This window comes from Adiantum capillus-veneris, chromosome 8 (genome assembly GCF_014529385.1).
Source record: "Adiantum capillus-veneris isolate H3 chromosome 8, ASM1452938v2, whole genome shotgun sequence".
Lineage (NCBI taxonomy): Eukaryota > Viridiplantae > Streptophyta > Polypodiopsida > Polypodiales > Pteridaceae > Adiantum > Adiantum capillus-veneris.
The window spans coordinates 117705565-117730622 of NC_140938.1; the positions used below are offsets into that span (position 1 = coordinate 117705565).

The window sequence follows — 25058 nt, forward strand, 5'->3', positions numbered from 1 at the left end:
CTTGCATTAAGAGCGCTCCTAGACTGCTGCCACAAGCTCTGATTTCGACCCAACTCTCTCTCATTGAGGAGGGCACCAGAGACTAGATGGACCAGAGCCCATGCAGCATTGGGTAGATTGGAAAGGATGTGTTCACAGGTTCAGTTTCAGGAGCCTCGGACGAAGCTCTCGCTCTTTGACACTCTGGTGGCTTTTGCATTGCTTTATGGAGCTGAGATTTGGGGACCTTCATTAGATCATCACGGGATGACAGGCCGCAGTGATGGATGGGGAGACATGAAGAAGCCTCTGGTCTCTATGATCTCGCGGCTCATTAGAGCCAAGGCCTCAGTACCACGTGCTATTGTGCAAGCAGAGCTAGCTGCCCCCCCCCCCTAGTGGTTGAGGCACTCACCAGATTAGTCTCCTTCATACACCGCATGTGGGAACTTCCTAGAGACAGATATGCCCGCCTTGCACTTGAGTCCTCTCGACAGTTAGCCATGAAGGGAGATACAGCAACCTGGTATGGGAGATGACATCATGGTTTCAGGCGCATGGGTTCAGCATAGACGGATTGCCTCCCTTCCAGTACTCACTGGATGCACCCTCTCTGACTCTTACACAGTCCGAGATCACTAGGCTCATCCGCCAGGACTTGACTTAGCTAGACACCAGGAGGACATGGATACGGCCAGCACAGGAGCTGGGCACGAAGATGGCTTTCTACAGAGAGCATCTCCTCCAGCTTACGGTTGATGGTTTTGTGACGAGGCCTAGATACATGGACACCCACTTGTCTCATGGGATACGATGTGCTATCGGCCAGATACATACATCTTCACACCAGCTGCGGATCGAGACTGGGAGATACAACGGAGTACCAGCAGAGGCCAGGACATGCCCCCTATGTGACATCGAGCATGAGACAGAGTTGCACTACACATGCCACTGCCCCATCTACTACGAGATACGAGGCCGCTTCCATTGCTTGTTCAGAGAGGGCTTTGGACCATTCTCCAGAGTCATGCAATACGAGGATCAGAGATGCTCGGGTTTGTTTTTGCTCGAGCTACACAGACACAGAGAGAGCCTCATGAGAGGAGAGGCTAGCCAGTCCCAGAGACAGATCACAAATTTCTTTAGAGCTTCCACTGGACACCCGGAGGATACTACCACAGCAGAGCTCGTCGTCTCACACCAGAGGCACACTGATCGACCAAGCGATTGAGCTGGGAAGATCCAGACACCCACGACTGCGGAGGACTGCACAGCATCGGCGGAGGCTACATTAGAGGATTCGGATCACTTTGGCTCGACATGCACGATGCCCGGTCAGACTACTTACCATGGAGGAGATTGATGAGATCCGCCAACGACCGATGCTGGATCTCTTGTGATCTAGCTATCCCAGCTAGCTGCTGTTCACACCTAGTAGTTTAGGATTCCATAGTATTTTATTGTGACATTTGTCATTTCATTTTTGTCATTGTTGTCATCTTGTTACTCTGACTCTGACTTTGTATCAGATCCACCACATTGTAGCTTTCTGATCTCATAGGTCACTTTGGCCTTTTGAAGACGTTAATATAACATTTCATTTCATCTCTCTCTCTCTCTCTCTCTCTCTCTCTCTCTCTCTCTCTCTCTCTCTCTCTTTTGGAAAAATCAAGGCTGTATATATTACTGAGTACAATAAATTCCCCAACAGATGCCAAAATAGCCTGTCACGTGGGGTGTACAAGCTGAATGTAAGGATGATAGCCACTAGAGTGACAACTCGACTAGTACAATCTCATGGTGGTCTGTGTGATGAGTGGAGGAGAAACCACTGAGGGGGGGCATAATGCCAGATAATCTGACCACCTGTAAGTGTGAAAAAGAGTGGAGCTCGGGCCCAACGCCGAAGAAAGGCAAATCGTCGAACCTCGGCTGCTCGAGATGTACCTGAGGAAGAATCCCACTGCCAAATCAGGGTGTGAATGATGTCCAGCCAAATGGCAGTAAGGGTATCCTGAAGGAGCTGTGGAGCCGCACTAAGAATGTGAAGACAATGAGCTCTCCAAATATTCCATAGTGTAATGCTAGTGATGTCAGATGACTGAAAAAACTTCATCACGTGTCTGAGGATCTCCCTGCCATGCGATCTGTGGTAACATAGCCAAAGTCCCTCCCCGATAACCAGTCGAGGTAAGCATAAGAGCTGGATCTGTGTCTGAGCCCTCGTAGAAAAGATGCGGTCCAAGCATCGGCATCAACCATAAGATAGAGCCCCAAGTGAGAAATCCATCCAGAACACCTGCTCTGCTAAGTAAAAAGCAAACTGGTAGCCACACTATATGAGAAGAGGAGCATGACCAAAGACAGTGTGCAGGTGACTCGTGTAGTCGCGAAGGACATCGAGCGCATAACGGATCATGACCCATAGTAGCAAGCCAAGTCCCAACTGGAAGTCCTGCATGTGCAATCATCCACATGAAAAAAGAAATACGACGAGCCGCATGTAAATCCCAGATGGCTGACCAAAACTGCTGTAGATAGGCATGGGAGAGACCTGAATGTAACCAGAAACGCATACGAGAGGGCTGCTCTGGGTGTTGTCTCATCAATGCGAATCTTCCAATTCTGACAGTGTACTCAAAAAATGATACATGTGCACCGGTGGGGTTAGAGTGAGGCCAGTGCCACTGTCTTGGGTCCCAATAAAGTTGTGATAAGGCACGACCCTCCCACACCCAAAGCCTCCAAAGGGCGGCATCAGCGGATGCGAAACGAGGGTCAACACAACGACGCTTCCCGCGAGAGCCAACTACTCGTATGGCCTCCCATCGAGCGCCAGGGTAGACAAGGTGCGGAGAGGTGGTAGCATATGTCAATCTAGCATGAATCCCCTGAGAGGAGTCTGAATCAACTGTGAACAGCATGGTGTCGAAACGAACTAATAAGAGAGTGCTCTGAGCAAAGAGACCTTCCCAGCCACTATGTGGAGGCATCTAAACCGTGCCTCGCATGACTGCATCCCACTGTGAAGGAACGGCGGAGTCAATCTCAAGAAGTCTGTTTGTCACCCCGCAACCAATGTCATAATGTTCTGCTATGAAATCTGCATCTAGCATACGCGTCTCATGAAACAACCTCATAGAGGCAGCAGGGCCAGTGTCCCAAGCAACCCAGTCAATGTGAGTCCTCTCTCTCCAAGCTGACGGGGTGGGTTAACCGAAGAATCAAGAACTGCATCATTCCAAATGAGAGGCTGGCGCTCAATCTCCTCACGACATGAGGGAGGTGAGCGTATGAGAGCTCGTCGCATGGAAACCCAAATCTGAAGGAGTGATCCGATGAAGGGTGAGAGAGTGCGGGTGGTCAAGGGGGCATCCGTAAATAGAAAACGAAACCCTATATGCCAAGTATAACCATCTCTAGTGCCGAGGCGTGGAGTTGCTATGCAAAGAGCAGCCTGAAGAAGCATCTTCCAAGGTTCTTGGCCGGGAAAAAGACCCCGAACAATAAGCTTGGTAAGAAGGGCGCGACTCTGTAATTCTGGATCAATAATGCCAAGGCCTCCCTCTGACCTAGGTCGAATAATCGTGGACCAACGAACTCGAGCACGAGTATCAGTAGTCCCATCTGTGCCACTCCATAAAAAGTTCCGCACTAATCTCACTCCAGAATGTAGCATCCAACAAGAGGCCGTATACCATACTGTAGCCAGAATGACCTGGTTGACGACCAATGCACGGCCAGCCAACGACAGATGACGTGAAGACCAATGACATAGCTTCCTGCGAATAGACTGTAGTACGGGTGCAAACTGCTGCTGTAAGGAAACATCAAATCCAACCTGAAAGCCCAGATATCTGCATGTCTGGCCCGGCTGCAGCCATGTGAAACCATCAGCTACCCCCCAAGTAGGTATGTCATCACTGCCAACTAGTAACCCATAGGATTTATGCCAGTTAATACGTGCACCACTGGCAATGCAAAAAACCCCCACGGCCTCCCGCATGGCATCAAGCACTGCTAGCAGATAGTGCAACATCAGCATAGTGTCATCAGCGAACTCCTGATCGATAAGGTTCGGAGCTGAAGGTACACGCATGGTCAAGCCACGAAATGCATGACTCTGAGCAAGAAGAAAATCTGACATAGTCTCTCCAACAAACAGATACAGATATGCTGCTAAAGGACATCCCTGTCGTACAGATCGAGAGAGCTCAAAATTGCGACTGACACGACCACCAATAGTAATAGCACTGCTGGCAGTCCTGAAGAGAGCAGAAATGCCTACTATCCATCGCGAGGGGAAACCCATCCTAGCTAGTGATCCTTCGAGAAAGTCCCACTCAACACGATCGTATGCTTTCTCGAAGTCAAGAATGAAAAAAGCGAGAGGTTCAGAAGATGATTTGGCCCACTCTACTGCCTCATAAAAAGTGAAGATATTATCCAGTATGCATCGATCCATGACAAAGCCTGTCTGAGAAGTATGAATAATATCTGATAAGAACGGTCGCAAGCGATGGCTGATCAGTAACGCTAATATCTTATAGACCGAAGGGAGTAGGGTAATAGGTCTCCACTGGCGGAGCTGAGTGGTATCACCCCCTTTCGGAATAAGAGATATTAGACCTGAGCAAAGATCCGGATGCATATATCCTGATGCAAAGATGTCCTGACAACCGCGAAGCAGTGGTATATGCAATACATCCCAATAAGTCAAAAAGAAAGCTCTAGTGAGGCCATCCTCTCCTGGACAGGAGGATGGATCGAGACTCTCGATAGCAGCATGAAGCTCTGCAAGTGTGAAGGGTGCCAACAAGATGTCGGCCATAGTATCTATACAACGGCGTCGGGTGTGATGCCAGATCTGCTCACGGGCAAGTAAAACCTCAGTAGTGCATACATCAGCAATGAACAATGCCTCAAAATAATATGCAGACATATCAAGGATAACATCAGGATGCATATGAAGTGTCCCCTGAGCATCGCACAAAGTCCAGAGGGTGGTGCCAGGAGGGCGCTCTTTGTGCGCGGCGAAGAAGGCTTTATTCATTCGATCAGCTTTAGCTATCCAATGAGATACCGAAGCATGATGAGTGAACTCAGACCTAGCCTCCTGGACGCGACGAATTTCCTCTGTGAGCTCTGTCTGTCTAGCAGCCAGATAAGCATCCTGAGGCCACTCCTCAAGCAAGCGCTGTGTGGAACCAAGAGGAATGTGAAGATCAGACTCGCGTACTCTCAACTGTCGATGAATAATAGCAGTCTGATCACAGCAATAAATACTAGACTAAGTAATGCAATGAGCAAGGAACTCGCCAAGGGGACCACAATAAGAAGCACCTGTGGACCATAAGTCACGAATCTGTTGCTGCAAAACTTCAGTGTTGAGAACACTGTCAAGGATGCGACAGCCCCCGTCTCTGTGCAGAGGATCTAGTGAAGGAGATAAACAATGAGATGGGTAAGTGATCTGAGAGGCTGGTCCCTCTCCAAATAGTAGTAAATCCACCTAGAGCAGCTGCCCAAGGGCCAATGTAAAAACGATCAAGTCGCTCTAATAATCTCCCCTGCTGTCTCTGAAACCCCCACGAGTAATGAAGTGTAGCAGGGTGATGACCAAAAGAGGGTATGTGCCATGCATCAACACCTTGAATAGCTAGAAGAAATCGATCCCAAGTTGACTGCTCATCAGGAGAAATGGATGATAAAACAGGAGGTGTGATAGATCGCCAATCAGAGTCGCTTTCAACATTGTTGAAGTCACCTCCAACAACCCAAGAGTCTACGGCAGGTAGAACAGTAGCCAAGGAAGTCCAAAAAGTAGCCCTCTCCCGGGGAGTAGTGGGTGCGTAGACTGACATAAAACCAATGATAGAGTCCTGAATCCAAAGAGACACATAGACTGCTCTGCCAGCGACAAGGGTGCCATGCTGTTGAACTGAGGCCAAGTAACGTGGCCCCACTGAAATGCATACACCGCAACTCTGTCCATGAATGCCCAAAGCAGACTCCCAAAAAGTGTGAGCGCCGGAGGGCATGAGATTACCAAAGGGAGTGGCAATCTTATGCTCCTGTACTAATAATATATCCACAGTGCCTACTACATGAGCGTGTAAATCTCTGCGAAGTAAAAGCTTGCGGGAACCTCTTACTCGAGAAGTCTGTAAACCATTAGCATTCCAAGAAACTACATGTAAATCCATAGTCTGCATGAAAGAATTGGTAAAGCATCTGACTAACTGCGCATCTTCTTGGAGGCAGTTGGGCCATCCAAGGGGTGAGCTTCAGGCGGGAGGAAAGCAACCCTCAAGCCCTCTCTAAAATATGGCATCTCATTGCACCAACTGCGGACCTCAGCTTGTTTACATTGCATTACCGATGCTGCAGCTTTGACACCCCAAATGCGCATAGACATAGGAAGCACCACATATGAGGATACATGAATGACCATAGGCAATAAATAGCAAGCATAAACATCACTCCATTCCATAGCACCAATACAGGAAGGGAAGTGTGGAGACAGTACATCCGGAGCGGAAGTAGACAACCATGAATGAAGCTGAGCCATAGATTGGGCATGCACAAAATGTAGAACCTGATCCGCAGACCATTCCTGAGCTGCGTGGAATGGAAGGAAAAAGGAATGGGTGGGCTGAGAGCGACTGCCTATTAAAGAGGGAACACAACCTGGCTTGTGATGCATAAGGTAGAGTTGCACCCGCAGTGGTCCTTCTGAGTCACCGCACATTTCGGCCCGATGAGTGCCCCAGGAAGGAGGACAAGAGCTGAGGAAACTGCGTGGGACGTAAGTATGAGCGGCGGAGGGAGGGGGAGGACCAGAAGGTGGTGGGAGGGGAGCAAGGGCGAGAGGGAGAGGAGGAAAAGGGAGAGGTAATAGCGGGGGATGGTCCATCTGCATGGAAATAGGGATCTCGGGAGGAGGGGAAGGAGCGGGCGGGAGAACGGCATGAGAAGGAGGAGCAGGTAGCAGAGGTAAGTGATCCTGTGCTGAAGAAGAAGAATGGCAAGGAGAAGCAAGGGGTAATGGGGTGGTGGAAACTTGAGAGGGAGCAGGAGAGGTAACACTGGGGACTGCATGCGATGGAGGTTGTTGACGAGGACGGAATGAATGGTTACGACCCACTGTCTGCCATGCAGTCTCAGTAGGAACTGAAGCGGAGGGAGGGACATGGAGGGTCGAAGCTCGAGGAGCACCTGCAGGCTATCGAAGTGCTCGTGTAGTAGTAGGAGGAACCGGTTGTTGACGCTGACCACGTGGCTGTTGTTGTCGCCGATGGCGTGGCAAGGTGGGGCAATCTCGTGCCAAGTGTCCCATCTCGTGACAACGTAAGCACTGCCCTGGGCAGCCAATGACTACCATTCGGCAAGAGTAGTCTCGATCGCGCACAGCCACTGTAACTGTATCTGGTAATGAAGTATCCCCAAACACCAAGACCTGAATGCGAGGTGGACCAGAGGAGAAGATGCAGGATCCTGGAACTACTGTGCCAAAATGAGCAACAATCATCTGAAGGAGATGCTCATCAATAAAATGGAGAGGCATATCCGGGAAGGAGAGCGTCAGAGGGAATCTGGGAATAAGGTGTCGACTGTCAAACTCCTCAATAGTAAACTCGGGATACCACCTCGTCAAGTATATCATCCTGCGATTAGAGAGTATCGGAGACCGAGCCAGGAGAGCTGAGGCAGTGGCGGGATCTGAAAGACGTACCATGAAGATGCCTCTGCCAAGAAATGTAAGCTCTGAGACCCGTCCCTGAGTAGTACCTAATGCAGTCTGACACCAATCACGTATAGAAGAGCGAGGTGGAGACTGTCCAATCATCCGGCCAACCAAGGCATGCTGTGCCAAGTGTTGTATTTTGGAGTCAATGCGTGTCAACAGGTCGCCAATACAGTCCACGCGACAGGCAAGTGGTGATGGAGCGCCGTGTGTAGCACTCGAGACCGGCGAAGCCGCCATGAAGAATGGGGTAGACTGGCGAACTGGAAAAGAAGGACCCGAAAGGAATCTTGGACGCTTTCTCTCTCTTTCTCTCTTTCTCTCTTTCTCTTGTTGGCGGTAGAAGAATGCGCACAACCAGGGTTTGGGGCTGAGGCAGTTAGGGTTTACGGGATTAGGGTTTCAGGGAATTAGGGTTTACGGGATTAGGGTTTTTGAGGAATTAGGGTTTGCAGGGCGCGCACAGGCAGCAGCAAGCCAGCAGCAAATTATGCGCGCAGCAAGTCAGCAGCAGAGACGAGCGCGAAATCTGACAGGCAGCAGAGCGCGTGCGTTGGTGGCTGATGTTGCGCACGCAGGCAAGGCAGCAGCAGACGCGGCAGGGCTGCAGCAGGTCGCGCGCGACAGGCAGGGCAGGCTCTCTCTCTCTCTCTCTCTCTCTCTCTCTCTCTCTCTCTCTCTCTCTCTCTCTCTCTCTCTCTCTCTCTCTCTCTCTCTCTCTCTCTCTCTCTCTCTCTCTCTCTCTCTCTCTCTCTCTCTCTCTCTCTCTCTCACACACACACACACACACACACACCAAATCACTCTCCATATCTCCCCGATTGGAGCAGATACAGCCAATGCTTGGGGGACGTAGCATCCATCCATTCTGCCCTGGGGGTGCCCCCTCATTGAGGATAGTCAAGGGTTGGTGCCCCTCGATGTAGATCTCCATCCTAATGTCCATCAGTATTGCTCGTCGATAACGTTCGTGGACACCAGCGTTAGCATAGCCATCCATTCGCTTTGCCTCTACCAGTATCCGTTAGTGCTGTTCTCCATGTGATCCCTGATCTGGGCTTTCTTTTTGCCTAGGCATCATCTCCCTGTGCTTTTTCACCTGCACTGGCCAACTGCCGATGTCTCTGCCTCATAACAAATCTGCAATGTCATCATAAAGCTGCTCCAATGACCTGCCATGCCAGTGCTGCCTGCTGCTGCCGCATCATCAGATATGCCATGCAGACTGCCTGCATGCTGCCACATCAGCGGAAGTGCCCTGTGGACTGCTGTCATAATGTCATCTGATGACATGTTCACGGGCAGGTACATTGTGGATACTAAAGGTCAGCTGCAATTATATTACACTCCATGATTTTTATCGGTCCTCCTTGGCTCGTTAATAATGTAGTTACGTGTCTTCATCCCTGTTGACATCACTAGTTCCCACACTATAGATTCCATTTATCTTTCTATGAGCAGTTGTGCCGTGACTAAACAACATTAAATCCAAACTTTATCCTTAAAAATCACAATAATTTATTGGTATAGCAACAAGAGCTGGCACCCAAATGCTTGACTTCATCATGTAGCCATTCTCATGTGACTTGCTGATGGAGTTATATGAGTGTCTAATAAAAACCATGTTCCACTCGCTAAATTTATGGATGCACTAAGAGACAACAGAAGCCTTGTAGAGTTTTGAAACCCATTCATGGGTGGTGTGAGAATATTAAATCAACAGAGTAAAAAGTAAGCCAACCTTGACGACTTGCCTAGCAGCAACTTCAGCCGATAAGCCTCTGCAACAACTGGCAGCCTTTTCACAGCTTAAAGCGTCCCAAACACCATCAGATGCCATAATTAACCGACCTCCTGCTTTTGATAGCTGAAAATCCAAAGCATTTTCAAAATTCAAAACTAACATATACAGCATTCAAAAGGCAAAACTAGCATCCAAATACGTCTCTCTCTCTCTCTCTCTCTCTCTCTCTCTCTCTCTCTCTCTCTCTCTCTCTCTCTCTCTGCCTGGGAACTACCGCACTATCATGATTGGACACACATTGGCACGGTTGTATGAGCAGCAGTTGAGTAGATGGGCAGAGAGAGAGGGTTTATGGAAAGCAGGATAGGCGAGTTTCAGGAAAGGTTTCTCTACTCTTGATCATATTCTGACACTCAGAGCCATTATTGAGGAGGGGAGATCACGTGGGAGACGGCTCTATTGTTGCTTTGTGGACTTCCACAAAGCCTTCGATACAGTGCCCAGAGCTAGATTGATGCGTAGACTGCAAAAGATGGGGGTACCCAAAGAGTTGATTTGGGGGATCATGGTTTTATACAGGTGAGTAGTGGGGCATGTACGTACTCCAGAGGGGATTTCTGATTTGGTTCACTCCACTATTGGGGTGAAACAGGGTTGCCCGCTATCTCCTACACTATTTGGCATGTATGTGGATAAGGTTGCTGACTACAAAGCTCGCTGCTGCTGCCCGCAACACCCCCTTGCCATCGCTGGCCCACAAACCCCCCCCCCCCCCCCCCCCCCCCCCCCCCCCCCCCGGCCGCCCCTCGCGTAGCCCCTCCGCCCCGCTGCCACACCCGCTGCCCGCTATCCACTACCCGTCGCCAGGGGGGTGTCTCTTCGCCCAGCAACTACACCTCTTCATCGAACGGTGGCACCCTTATACCAAATGGTCATGTCTCTACAATGAATGGTCTCAACTGTTGGTCAAAAAATGTAACTCTTAGTCTAAAGTCATGTCTCTTCGTCAAAAGAAATGCCTCTTCGTATGTGTCTTTTAATTTCCTATGTAAAAGAGGCTATGTATACAGTTGAATGAATCGTATGAATTCAGCAAGTGTTCTCGTCTCTTGAATTTAAGTTTAATCTTAAGTATGAAGTTTTATTCTTAATTCTCGGATTAGCAACACAAATTCAAATGCTCAAAGGTGAGTCATAGCCCGATAAGAGCGAAAAAATCATCAATCCTCCCAAGCTGTGTCAAAGGTGGCAACAGAAGATGCAATGAAGACAAGAACTGGCTCGTGATCCGGCGGACACCTCGACTCCTATCTAGAACACCTACAATGCCAAACACCTAAACAAGGCACATCTGTGGAGAAGAGAGATCACTGAGGTAAAAAAAAAAACAGGGCATCTGAGAATGAGAGAGAGAGAGAAAATAAAAATGAAATGAAATGTTATATTAACGTCTTTAAAAGGCCAAAGTGACCTATGAGACCAGAAAGTTACAACGTGGTGGATCTGATACAAAGTCAGAGTAACAAGATGACAAAATGACAAAATAAAATACTATGGAATCCTAAACTGCTAGGTGTGAACTAAGCAGCTAGCTGGGATAGCTAGATCACGAGAGATCCAGCATCGGTCGCTGGCGGATCTCATCAATCTCCTCCATGGTCAGTAGTCTGACCGGGCGTCGTGCATGTCGGGCCAAAGTGATCCGAATCCTCTGATGCAGCCTCCGTCGATGATGTGTAGTCCTCCGCAGTCGTGGGCGTCTGGATCTCCCCAACTCGGTCACTCAGTCGATCAGTGTGCCTCTGGTGTGAGGCGACGAGCTCTGCTGTGGTAGTAGCCCCTCCGGGTGTCCAGTGGCAGCTCTCAAAGAAGTCTGTGATCTGTCTCTGAGACTGGCTAGCCTCTCCTCTCATCAAGCTCTCTCTATGTCTACGCAGCTCGAGCAAAAACAAACCCAAGCATCTCTGATCCTCATACCGCATGACTCTGGAGAGTGGTCCAAAGCCCTCTCTAAACAAGCAATGGAAGCGGCCTCGTATCTCGTAGTAGACGGGGCAGTGGCATGTGTAGTGCAACTCGGTCTCAGGCTCAATGTCACACAGGGGGCATGTCCTGGCCTCTGCTGGTACTCTGCTATATCTTCCAGTCTCGATCCGCAGCTAGTGTGAAGATGTGCGTATCTGGCCAATAGCACATCGTATCCCATGAGACAAGAGGGTGTCCATGTATCTCGGCCTCGTCACAAAACCATCCTCCGTAAGCTGGAGAAGATGCTCTCTGTAGAAAGCCATCTTCGTGCCCAGCTCCTGTGCTGGCTGTATCCATGTCCTCCTGGTGTCTAGATGAGTCGGGTCCTGGCGGATGAGCCTGGTGATCTCGGACTGTGTAAGAGTCAAAGAGGGTGCATCAAGTGAGTACTAGAAGGGAGGTAATCTGTCTATGTTGAACCCATGCGCCTGAAACCATGATGTCATCTCCCCATACCAGCATGCTGTATCTCCCTGCATGGCTAACTATCGAGAGGACTCAAGTGCAAGGCGGGCATATCTGTCTCTGGGAAGTTCCCACATGCGGTGTATGAAGGAGACACATCTGGTAAGCGCCTCAACCACTAGTGGGGGACAGCTAGCTCTACTCGGACAATAGCACGTGGTACTGAAGCCTTAGCTCTAAGGAGCCGCGAGATCATAGAGACCAGAGGCTTCTCCATGTCCCCCCATCCATCAATGCGGCCTGTCCTCCCGTGATGATCCAATGAAGGTCCCCAAATTTCAGCTCCATAAAGCAATGCAGAACCAAAGTGTCAAAGAGCCAGAGCTTCGTCCGAGGCTCCTAAACTGAACCTGTGAACACATCCTTTCCAATCTACCCAATGCTGCATGGGCTCTAGTCAATCTAGTCTCTGCTGCCCTCCTCAATGAAAATGCTGGCCCACTAAAAACCACTCCAAGGTAAGCGTAAGCATATGTATACTCCACTATCTCCTAGCTGTATGTGAATGCAGGTGCTAACCTCTTGATCCACTGTGGGGTGGTATTAAATACCATGACCTTGGTTTTACCAAGGTTGACGGACAAACCACTTTCCTCGGCAAACCTATGCAAAGCATCCAAGTGACGTTGTATCCCCTCCGGAGAGTCGGAGATCAACACAATATCATCAGCATATAACAGTAGTGGAATCCATGTCCCTGCCATCTGTGCACCTCTATCACCATCTCTCTCAATGTAGTCAGAAACCTCATCCACATACATACCAAATAGAGTAGGAGAGAGCGGGCAACCCTGCTTCACCCCAATAGTTGAGTAAACCAGTCTCTAAGGTGCGTACATGCCCCACTACTAACATGTATAATGCCATGACCCCCCAAATGAGCTCTATGGGTACTCCCATCTGCTGTAATTTGCGCATCAATCTAGCCCTAGGTACTGTGTCAAATGCTTTGCGAAAATCCACAAAGCTACAATAGATCCGTCTCCCATTTGATCTGCGCTCCTCAATGATGGCTCTGACTGTCAAGATATGGTCAAGAGTAGAAAAAAACCCTCCTCAACCCTGCTTGCCCGGTCGCGCGTATCCCCTCCCTCTCTGCCCAACTACTCAGCTAATGCTCAAGAATAGATGCGTACAACCGTGCCAATGTGTGTCCAATCATGATAGTGCGATAATTCCCAGGCTCCATAGGGTCTCCCGACTTTAAGATAGGTACAATAGTAGATAGGCTCCAAGTATCAAGCAAGCCCTCACACATGGCACGGTTAAACATAACTGCTAGAAGCTGTGGCATGCGCATAATGCTCAGCCACTAAGCCATCCTGATCAGATGCTCTCCAAGTCCTCATCCTGTCAATGGCCTTCCTCACCATCTCAGCGGTGAAAAAAGCACGTGTGGGCATGGATCGGGGGGCCGGGAAGGGGGGGCTGCTCAGGGACTATGTACAAAGATGATGCGTACTGGCCCCAAGTCTCTATAGAAGTGATGGCAGGGGGGGGAGTGCTCATGAAAGAGCCGCCATGCCTCACGTGAGTCCTGACTCGAGAATAGCTGGTATAGATCCTGCTCTAGGCGAGCCAAAAATGCCCTCTTCTTCTGTCGCACTAGGCGTCAAAAGTCAATCTGTGACTGTCTATGAGTGATGTCCCCCAAAAGCACCTCCCCTCTGAAGTCTAGCTCTAGTGTCCCGGCATTCCTCATCATACCAACTGTTCTGGGGCATGCTCCCCGAACGGCGCCTCTGCTCAGGCTAGGTATGTGGGTATGCCTATACTGCTGCATCATGTAGTGTCTGTGTCAGTATAGTAGTAAGCTCCGCTAGAGGTCTCCCTGGCTCCTCTGTGCACAAGCGTCTGTAGATCCCATCTATGTATAAAGAGTCCATCTCCTGCGTGAAGGTGTAGCGAGTAGGGGCTGCTACCTGTGGCCTCTGTGCTACACTAAACTGAAAAGAGATGGTCAACGACACAAGAGAATGATCCACTGACACACCAACAGGTCTGGGTCCAACCGTGAGATCCTGGATACTAGAGATGAGGCTCGGCTGTGCCATGAAATAGTCCACTATGCTGGCTCCATGTCTGTGTGGAAAGCATGTAAAACCCCCCGCAACGGGAAATCTCTGTAGGCCATTCAAGATGGCCAATCCATGTGAGTCCCCATGTCTATCAAGTGTCGTCCATACTCAGTGTGTTCCCCATCCTGTGATAGTCTGGATAGGCCCGTCTCTGCAACATCCAACTCTCTCAACATCTCCTGTGAAGTATCATAAAATACTGTCTGATGATGGGCAGTCCTAGCATTGAAATCCCCTAGAATGATGATGTCACGATCTCTAGAGAACTCCCATATGTCATCATCCAAAATAGAAAAGGGGGATTGTCCTCTGGGTGGTGCATAAACTGACGTACTCGGGGGAAAGTAGCAAATAGCAATGTAAAGATACCTATTTGTCTTTGCTCTCAATCTCACCCACATGTACCTAGCTTGCTCATCTCTGCGGGCTATATGTATCAATGGCTACAACTCCTCTCTGAATAACACTGTCACTCCTCTCAAGACCCGCCCTCTGTGCTCTGATCGTCTCCCCTATCTACAAGCTGTCTCCCATCTATATCCACTAATGTGAGGCATAGATTGCCCAGGGGCCTGATGTGTCTCAGAGTAGAAGACGATGTCTCTTTCCCTAAAACTATCCTCAAAAGCACCCACATCAATGCGCATAGATCCATTACAATTCCTGTTAGGTGCAACGGAATGATTGTTTGCGCTTTGCTCAAGATGAGTGCTTCGAATTGTGCTCAAGGTTCCTTTTAGTTCTTATGGAAGGGAGAGCCTTCCGTTCTCAATGGAAAGAGCTATGATCACGAACAAAGTGAATGGACACTGTGCGTACAAGTGAATGAGACTGAGAGAAGAGAGATACGACACCATAGACGTAAAACCCTCCTCCGAAGGCCCCACTCTCATCGGCGAGAGTGGTCTACTTATTGATTGCACAAAGTGGTACAATGCGGATGCAATGGACTGATGCAACTCGAGACTATGCCGACGACGACGACGGTGATGACGACGACAACTTAGGGCTGAAATCTGTGGTCTTCTATCTGCTGAATTTCGGGACTGTTTCGGTGGCTTCTATCTGCTGAATTAAATTGATGCAACCAAGAATGAATAACCGTAGCATCCATCTTACCGTCATACTTACTGAAAGTCAACCTCTCTGTGACTGGATGGTTGGAATCCGCATCATGGCTTGCACCACTTGAGTAACTCCCACGATCTTTGGGTGGTTCGGTCTTCGAGGCTAGCACTTGTCGAAGCAATTCTTGAGTGCGTAGCTCTCTTTGAGCGGCACGCTCGGCCTCCCTTTCTGCTTTTCGGTCATTTCTTTCATCGCCCTCACGTTCGAAAGCAAGGCGATTGGTTTCTTGTTGTGCCAACGCAACTCGATTCGCTTCTTGTTGTTGTATTGCATTTCTTTCATTTCGTTCCATCGTAATGCGAGTCGCTTCTTGTTGTGACAACATCATGTCCATCATTGACTTGACCATCATCTCCATAGGAGTGAGTACAACTGTGGCGTAGATGGCGAAGGGGGAGGATCGAAAAAATCTCCTGGTGGGGAAAAATCTTCGCCGCCTCTCTCATGCTCATCACATGTATGCGAAGTATCCATTCCGCTTCTAGTGACGACCATGCACTATGATCTTTGGTTCTTAAGTTCACGAAGAACTTGGGTTCTTGAGGATCTTGGGTTCTTGGGTTCTTGAGGATCTTGACCTCTCTCATGCTCATCACCTGTATGCGAAGTATCCATTCCGCTTCTGGTGACGACCATGCACTATGATCTTTGGTTCTTAAGTTCACGAGGAACTTGGGTTCTTGAGAGTCTTGGGTTCTTGGGTTCTTGAGGATCTTGAGGTTCTTGAGGTTTCTTGCAAATCGCATTAGAGAAGGATCTTCTCTTCACCCGAGTTCTACTCTTTTCCGCGGGCGCACCCCTTAGCGGCCTTGCGCTCACACCAAGGTTTCTTTTTCCCACCTCACGTCAATTGGCCGGCCGCTAAGTGCACGGTCCGCTCTCAATGAGTGAAAAGAGACACAAGGGGAGGCCGGACAAGCCCTTCTTTCTTGGGATTCCTGTCACTCTTCAACAAAACACGACTAGGAATCGACACGCCCAAGCGAACTTGGGTTCGTGCGACCTCAACAAGCAAAAAAAATCTTGTGGTTCTTGTGGTTCTTTCCTTGAGTGATACAGAACACTGCCAAAGCTCTGATACCAATGTTAGGTGCAGCACAATGATTGTTTGCGCTTTGCTCAAGATGAGTGCTCCGAACTATGCTCAAGGTTCCTTTTAGTTCTTATGGAAGGGAGAGCCTTCCGTTCTCAATGAAAACTGCTATGATCACGAACAAAGTGAATGGACACTGTGCGTGCAAGTGAATGAGACTGAGAGATAGAGAGAGAAGAGAGATACGACACCACAGACGTTGTAAAACCCTCCTCCGAAGGCCCCACTCGTCGGCGAGAGTGGTCTACTTATTGATTGCACAAAGTGATACAATGCGGATGCAATGGACTGATGCAACTTGAGACTATGCTGATGACGATGACGACGGTGATGACGACGACGTCTTTGGGGCTGAAATCTGTGGTCTTCTATCTGCTGAATTTCGAGACTTTCGGTGGCTGAAAATGACTGTTTTGGCTGCGTTTTCGAGGGCTGAAAATGGGGGTCTTCTGCAATGCTTCGAGGGCTGAATCTCCTACTATGGAGACTGCTGAAAACGTTGCTACATCTGCTTCGGAATGATTGAAAGCCAAAAACGCTGATGCCTTCCTAGCGTTAGTGAAAACGCAATGCAATCTGATGTGTTGGCGAAGACGGGGAGGCTGAAAATGCCAGGGATCTGGTGTTGATGATGGTATGCAAAAACGCTATGCAATCTAGTGATGATGGCGATGATGCAACTGAAAAACGCTGGGGCTGATGTGTCTATGGCGAGGATGGAGAAACCAAAAATGCCAAGGGGTATTGTTGGGGTTCTGCTGAGAAGGTGTCTGTTGAGCATGTGCTCCTACTGCCTCTTCTACCAGAAAGTGCTAACTTGGGTTTGATTATATATTAACTTAGCAAAATTGCCCTACCTACTTTTGTTGGGAAGTCACTTAAATTAATAAGTGAAAAATGTCAAAAATAGGAAAAATAGGCTAAATGCACTCGAAAAATCCCCTAACTGATTCTAATGGATTCTGATGGAAATTCTGATGATCATGCTGTGTGCAACCAGAGGATATGCATCTATACCAAGTGACTGTGCATGCACGGTCTACGAATAGACTCACAAAAGTGCCAGATCAATTCTAATCTAGACTGACTGGACTGACTCAACCCTGATCATGTTGTAGCTTGTCCATGGACACATAGGGTTGGATATGTCAAGTGACAATTCCAGGTGGCAACTTTGAGTGTGGTCCCATAGGTCTCGCACCGTCATGTGGAATGCTGCTCTACAATCACCACCCGACCATCTCTTTAGAAGGCCATCTTTCCCTTCTCCCTTGCCGCTTGAATCTCTGGCATTACCTCTCTCATATGCGCAAGCTGTGTGAGAGTGAGGTCATCTCCAAGGAATATGCCCGTTTTCTTTAGTGTAGGACGCCTCTTCAAGAAGTCCTTTGCCTCCATGGATAGGAAACGGATGATTGAAGCTCTCTCTTTTGAAGTCTCCCCATTTCCTTGTGTCTTGACTCTTTTTCCCTACCCTCCATGCCTTTGGATGAGTAGCCTCACTACCCATCATGCGGAGAAGTTCTTCGACTTCCCCTTCCACCTCATCTCGGTCTTTTAGACCGGTTACTCTTATATGCAAAGCTCTAGTTTTCCTTCGCTATTCTTCTAGAGTCATGTTGATGATTGTAGGAGTGGGGACAGATGTGGTTTCTTTCCCTTTCCCTTTCTTAGCGACTTCTATCCATTTCTTGGCCTCATCCGCCTTCTTCTGTGTCTTCGTGATCACATCCATCCACGAAAACGTCTTTACCACATTCTGTTTCTCCTCCTCTTTGATTATCCGTACCTGCTCCTTGATGACCTTGATTTCCTCTATCACCGAGGGTTCGAATTCCCCTTCCTCTAGTCCACTGCTTGCTCTATCAGCAAGCTCTCCGTTGAGGGCTGAAACCTCTTCTTTAAGTGCTTTTGAATCCGCCTTAAGTGCTTGTAGCTCTGCGTGCAAGTCCTCTTTCTCCTTCTTCCATTGCACGCCTTCGTTGAGAAACATTTGAAGAAGGTTGGCCTTCTCTTTCCACCATCCCTCCGTATCTGCTTTCCATTCTTTCATCTCCCTTTCCATTTGTGTTATTCGCTTGTTTGTAAGCACAAAGGTTGCCTTACACACTGGCGAAGCGCTCATGACCTCCATCAAAAACACAATCTGCACTTCTACAAGAGAGGCCAACCCACTATATCTACTTTACGCATACATCCATGTCCCGCATAATGCATACATATGTTTTCCTCATATCAATCATACATTTTTTGAATTTCTGATTTTCTGCTAATTTCTGTCAATGTTGTCCTGTAATTCCCATTGGGTGAGATAGGGAGGTCGGACGCTTGAACTCCAAGGTTGAATGTGACTCAGCCTGCCACGATGGTACGGTTTGAATTGCCTCTCACTTGGCTCCTCCTCATTGGTTGGCGATACAAAAAGACGCCTTGGGCTGGGCAGCGTGAACGCAGCCTTAGCAAGCCCACTGCTTATCTAAGCAGCCCCTTTTGCCTCTGACTAATTAAACTTTCAGATTAAGGTTCCCGACTTGCGCAACGAAATTGAGCTGTGTCGGAATTTGCAAATCGAAAGCCCAACGACCAGGTGCTCACGCACGCGCGCGCGCACGTGCACACACACACACACACACACAGATCTGGTCAGCCGAAAGGCAAAGAAAGTTGAATTCCGGCGTGTGAATAGAAGAAAAGAATGAAGATTTGGGCAGATTTTTTAGTGGAGAAGTTTGCCAGAGCGACGTACAAGTGTCAACTGCAGGTTGACACATGTGAAAAGATTGATCAAGTACTCCAGAGACCCGAGATTTGCGGGGCACCTGATTCCTAAAGAATTACCTGATTGATGAGATTCACTCGAGATGGCATAAGGCCATTGATTCTCCTCTCAGGACGGGAGGAAAGCTGAGAGGATAGACGAGTGCAAAAAAGCGGAAGCTTTACTCGCAGGAAGAGCTGGTCAAAGCTATTTACCAGAACATGAACCAGATACTGGAAAGGACACTGAAAGGGATACTAATGTGCTGACAACTTGGTTGTTTGTGTACAGATAACCGGAAATAGGAGCAAGGAACTTGCATTGAAAGCATGGAGCTGGACATCCACTCTTTTGTAACAAGGTGAGCCATCTCCTTGAAATTTTGCCTATTTTGCAGGTGAAATCGAGGATGAAATGGTGAAGAATTTGCATATGAAGGCAATCGGGAGCGACGCCAGCTTAGGAATGAATCCGTCGATTCAAGATAAGAATGATGAATTTTGTTTTGAAATTTGAATAAATGGATGATGACGCATGATGAATGTTGAATGATGAAGAATAATTCTAGCGTTCCCCTTGATAACTGCATTTTGCAATTAAGTATAGGAGGTAGTCAACTAGTCAACTGGCATTGTATGCCCTCTGTCTTGCACCACTATGCAAACTCCCTCAAAGTGAACTCACTCCCTCTTGTGGTGCGCATGCGCCGTTCGTTTGAAAAGCACACATGCGGCACAAGAGGACACGCCATGCCACTATCCTCACAGAACGCCTAAGAGACTTCGTATTGGAAGAAGCCCCCCTACCCCCCCCCCCCCCTCTTTACGATGACACGAATGTGTAGACGTTCAACTAGCGGGGAAGAGTAGGGAATGAAGCACAGGCCTGCAAAAGTTGCACACTGTTGAGGTGGAGGACTGTGGTTCATTAGTCGGCCTGCAGGAAAGTCGTCATCATGACATTTCCATCAACGACGCTCTACGATTGCCATCCATGTGTGCAAGCAGGTAGCCAGTGAGGTAACGTTTAGTGACCGGCTGATCTCCAAGAATACGCCCATGTGCGTCCTACCTTGAGATCCTTCTCTTTCTCAACCATAGTCCTCCAATCCCAAAACTGAGTGAAAGCCTCTAACTTGAGTTTCTTGAAGTAAACCCAAGTGTGCCTGTTAAAACCATCCACAAGCACAAGGGCTCCACTAAAGGATGGGACTAACATAGGTTTGCACAATTCTGCGTGAATGAGTGAATGGGCTTCGAAGCTTGACTATGGACCTTCGTCCAAAATGCCTCTCTGAATTGCTTGTCCAATAGACAAGCACTGCAATCGCCTGAATGAGAGCGAATGCTAGGCAATCTCTCCACAAGAGATTCCCTAGCTGCCTCTGTGGCCCATAGTTTTAAGTGTCCGAATGTCACATGCCATATGTTTGTATCTCTTTCTTATTACGTTCAATGTGTTCAAATTATAAAAGCTATTGTAGTTATTAATCAAGGTTCTTGTTCTAGATCGCAAAACCACAACAAAGGTTTTAATTGCAATGTATGGGTGTATGTTCATCATACACATGTACACTGTTTTTATTATCTTAGCATACATATCTATGTAAGTAAGAGGTATGTATGCATGACTAAAGTTCGTATAAATAAACCCACATTTGGGATACCTTTTAGGTTGGCATATCTCATGTCAGCAAATGGGTGATGAAGGTTAAATCCAAAGCTTGACTACTGGAAACTTTCTACATGGCCACTCCATGTTCATATACGAATTGTACAAGCTATCGTTATGGCATATATTCAATTTTTTATGTATATGTGCGCGCTAATATCTATACACATACCCACAAACATTGAAGATAAAGAAAAAGAAGAAACATATATGATCACGTGCCTGTAGAAAAGAAAGTTTCTATCATAAAGTGACTAAGAAACTATTTTTGATGAAGAAATAACCAAACTACAACAATAGCATTCACCTCAGAACTTTCTTAATTGTTCTTGGACCTTTTTAAGGGAAGTCCGAAAGTAATACTCTTCAATAGCAAGTACATGAGATACAAGCACCATATTTGACTTCTAAATTTTGTACTTGTGAAAAAAACAAGGACATAAGACAAAATCACATTTTCACCAAGCCGACATATACCAGTAAAACATTTTTAGTTAAAACCACCAAGGAGACATAGATCACCTTGATCTGCTTAACATGAGGTATGGGTACAATGTACTCTCCAACATCAACATCACCGATCGATCTTGACAAGCATAGACCTCCTGGCCAACACCTTAATGGACCAATCTGCAAAATGTCTACTTGGTCAATTCGTCAAAAGGGAGCCACTTCAAGCAAAATCATACACTAACCGTCCCCGACAATATCCCTCAGCATAAAAAGTGGTGAATATGCCCACACAATGTGCCCAACTATATACGGTAGCAAAAGCAGAATCTTCCACCTTTCTTACACATTCTGAACTCTCAATTTCTATTGTTGTAGTGAAAAAAACGCACTACCACGTTTCCATTTGGGTGCTCAAGCCTCACAAGCAACATGCTAAAGTGCAAATGACCTCTCTTTATGGTGGGCTTATATTGATACTATTAACAAACAACCCAACTAATTTCAACTATGATAATCAAAGACATTTTCTGATACATTAAGATTGATAAACAACATCGTGTGTGTGCGCGCGCAAGCTGGTGGTGGGTCAGGAACTTATTACCAAAATGTGCAAGGCCACATGGCCACTTAACGGATCGACCAGTACAACAGGCATGAAAATATAATTGCTCACCTCCGCACCACCAGCAATGCTGAGTCTGCCAACTTCACCTCCACTTCTTGTAACACGATCTCTTCTGTGAGATGGAAAGGGAAAGGTCACATAAGCATATAATAAATTATTGTAAAATCAATAATAGATATCAGAAAAGCCAATAGATGACCACCAACATACTCTTCTTCATTATCATCAAATCTGTGATCCACTGTCAATGTAGAAATGTCACACCCTTGGGGATCAAGAATACAACGTGAGTCTCCAACTGAGGCAACTGTAACAGTCCATCTATCGATCACCACAAAAGTAGCTGTGGTTCCTGAGGTTTGTCCTGAAAAGTCGTGAAAGAGTATTTCAATAAGGATAAGTTTACAATCCTTAAAAGCCAGTACTTAAATTTAAGATGTGCAGCATTTATCGTCTCAACCAAAGCAACCTTTTTGCTGAAAATCCTTGTCTGTCTTTACAAAACCGGCAACCAAGGCCCGGGGTAATGCAGCTAACCACTCATCGCGGCACAGTGTTGGTGAAATGGCACTTAGAACATCCTGTAGTAAGTTCTCTTTAGCATAAATAGCCGCAGAGGCACCATTATGACCATCTAAAACCTGCAAAAAATCAAAACAATCTTTCACAGACAAAACAAAGTTGTCCAACTTTAAAACCCCAAACACAAAACAGCAAGACAAGACCCATTGTTTCCCTTATCTATTAACCCTACATACCTCAGTGTGCATCCAACTCTCACAAGATGTTAGATGAACAAGAATTAACCTTTTCAAGGTTCCTCAGGACATCTATGACACCCACATGAAATAAAGCTCGATGGGTATACCGCATTGGCCGGCATATATGAGCTTACCTTTCCTCAAAAATTTAGAAGGCCCTGCACCTCAAAAGCCATAAGCCTCCTATGAATACAGCAACATCTTGAACAAGAAAAAGGGGCCTTTTGCAACCTTACGATCAACATAATTGTGTTATGTAGACAGGATAAGGCACCAGAACACAGTCATCTACTGATTCTTGTAGGTACATTCATGTGTACATACACATACATTCGTTCATGTGTATATGTCTATGCATGAGAAGATATACGTACACACACACACACACACACTAAAAACAACATGACAGCAAGAAACCAAGGGCCATGACTCTGAAAATAAGACTTATATGAGCAGAAAGGCTACTCATACACATCATTAAGTTTTCAATAGCAACAAATACATCAGAGAATCCAAATATAGATACAACATCAAACATGAAAAAAGAAGGATGATTACAAAAACACACCCCAAATGCAGCAAAGGTGGATGACCCATCTCCAGGGATGCGTTGGCAGTCCAGTTTCACCAATATGAAATCTTCCCCCTTCTTCGCTTGAAATGCCTGACCGTACTGAATTGCTGGAGTTTCTAGTTTGTCATTTTCCTTCTCCAACTTCAACAGCGAGGCTAGAGGTACCATGCTGGCAATCTTCGCATGGCCTGCCTTGGCCCTTTGCCTGGATTTATGAAGGTGATTTGATCCCATTGTACTCGGCAAGCTCACAATGACATAGGAAATGCACAAATAACAAGAGGCAGTCTACACGGTGACAAACCACAAAGCCTAAAGTTACCAAAATGATATCCACTTGACACACAAAACAGACCACCCCTGGAACTGCAGTGAGAGGATGGATGCTATAAAACGTTGTACTTTGTGTACGCCAGTGAACAGCAATGACAATTTCCACATCAAGAGAAGGTAAGGAGCCCACTCTTCAACATGACAATGACGCCTCCACGGCAAGTAACCTGTAAAATGCAGGACGCAACAAAGCACCGTCTGCAAATGGTGAATCGCCCTTACGTCTGTGGCACAAAGGGCACGTGAAAAGGACCCAAAATTTGCTATTGATTGCTCAAAGCAGAGAGGCCACTGTTGCCGATTGGAATGTGAGAATTTGGGCCCGAATTCAGCAATATTCAAGCCCGCCCAGCTGCTAGCTCGCAGTAGAATGCGATTCAGGGCTTGAAGTTCCTTAAAGGTTCTCCAGGAAACTGAAGGAAGCCCTTACAACCACAGGCCGGCAGGCCGGCTCTTGCCAATAGAGGGAGTGCAGCCGCACATTGTTTGCCTATGCACACTTGGGAGAGGAGGAAAAGGAGGAGGAGACGAAGAAGAAGAAGATCGCCAGCGACCTAAGCTTGTTCATAAGCGCCCTTGCAGAAGAAGAGTAACAAGAAGGTGTATCACCTCGCACAAGACAACCCACAGTTCGAAGCTGCGGGGCGATGGAGTCCTCAGAGGATCCTCCCTCCGTCCTCGTAAAGCCTCACCACAGAATCTGCATTCTGCAGGCGCTCCAGTTTTGACCCCTCCCTTTGCCTATGGTACAGCGCCAGCACTTCCACTGACGCAAAATGTGGCTGCACGCTTATGTCATCATTCTAAGGCACATATGTCTTGGCCTTGGGGCTGCAACCTCTAGGGAATCATCTTAAGGGTGCGTGCACACACGTATGTTAAGTGGGTGGCATTGTTCGGGAAAAACCATTGTCCCAAACATACAAAATTCCTTTTCTTGAATTTGTCAAGAGGATTTTTCTTTTAAATAAGGTCATTTTTTCAAAATTTTACACTATTTTCTCTAATTTGGGGCGGAATTTCTCCTTTCACGCTTGCCTTCAACTAGCACTTTTTAAATTGAAAGCGGCATGATATTAAGCTGAGACACATTTTTCCCGAACACTGGTGGGTGGGCATCATATTGCTTGTTAAAGTACATGTTTTGTGTGCGCACGATCGCGCACACTCCTTTCAAGGGGTACTTGTCACACAATCGTTAATGTCTCGTCTTACTTGGTTACGCACCTAAGATACATAAGGCTTGGTTCAGTGGCACAAAACACTTCCATGCCTTTTCCGCCTCCTCTCATTCACACGAAATAAACAAAAGAAAATTGGCACTCTCATATCAGTCTATCGACAAACCTCATGGTCAATTCACTATTTTTTTACGTGTGGGCTCATGTAATCTGTCATAAAATCTAATATCTAACTAATCCCCAAATGATTTTGTCATGTTAAACTGACCATTTAATGTGGGAGAATAAACGAGAACAAGGATTAGAATATAGACATGTGCTTATGGATCTGTCTCAACACGCGGCCAAGGTTAAAGGGGTCCAAATGAGAGATGGTCTGTCAAAGAGCAAAGCTACCTAATGGAGCTTAAAGACCTTAGGGTTAGCTTCATTAAAGACCT

General features: G+C 47.3%; 1 protein-coding gene across 1 annotated transcript in view; it reads right to left on the bottom strand.

Moving 5' to 3' along the window:
* LOC147452831 (putative protein phosphatase 2C 5) overlaps nucleotides 1-24222 on the bottom strand; it is a 38401-nt gene extending 14179 nt beyond the window's left edge. Inside the window, exons 1-6 of the mRNA XM_086518431.1 lie at nucleotides 23099-24222; nucleotides 22239-22410; nucleotides 21980-22133; nucleotides 21818-21881; nucleotides 21214-21321; nucleotides 9468-9593 (exon numbers count right to left, since the gene is read on the bottom strand). Of these exons, the coding sequence (XP_086374557.1) occupies nucleotides 9468-9593; nucleotides 21214-21321; nucleotides 21818-21881; nucleotides 21980-22133; nucleotides 22239-22410; nucleotides 23099-23338 (864 nt within the window). The 5' untranslated portion in view covers nucleotides 23339-24222. The remainder of the gene's footprint in view (nucleotides 1-9467; nucleotides 9594-21213; nucleotides 21322-21817; nucleotides 21882-21979; nucleotides 22134-22238; nucleotides 22411-23098) is intronic.
* Between the last annotated feature and the right edge of the window lie 836 nt (nucleotides 24223-25058).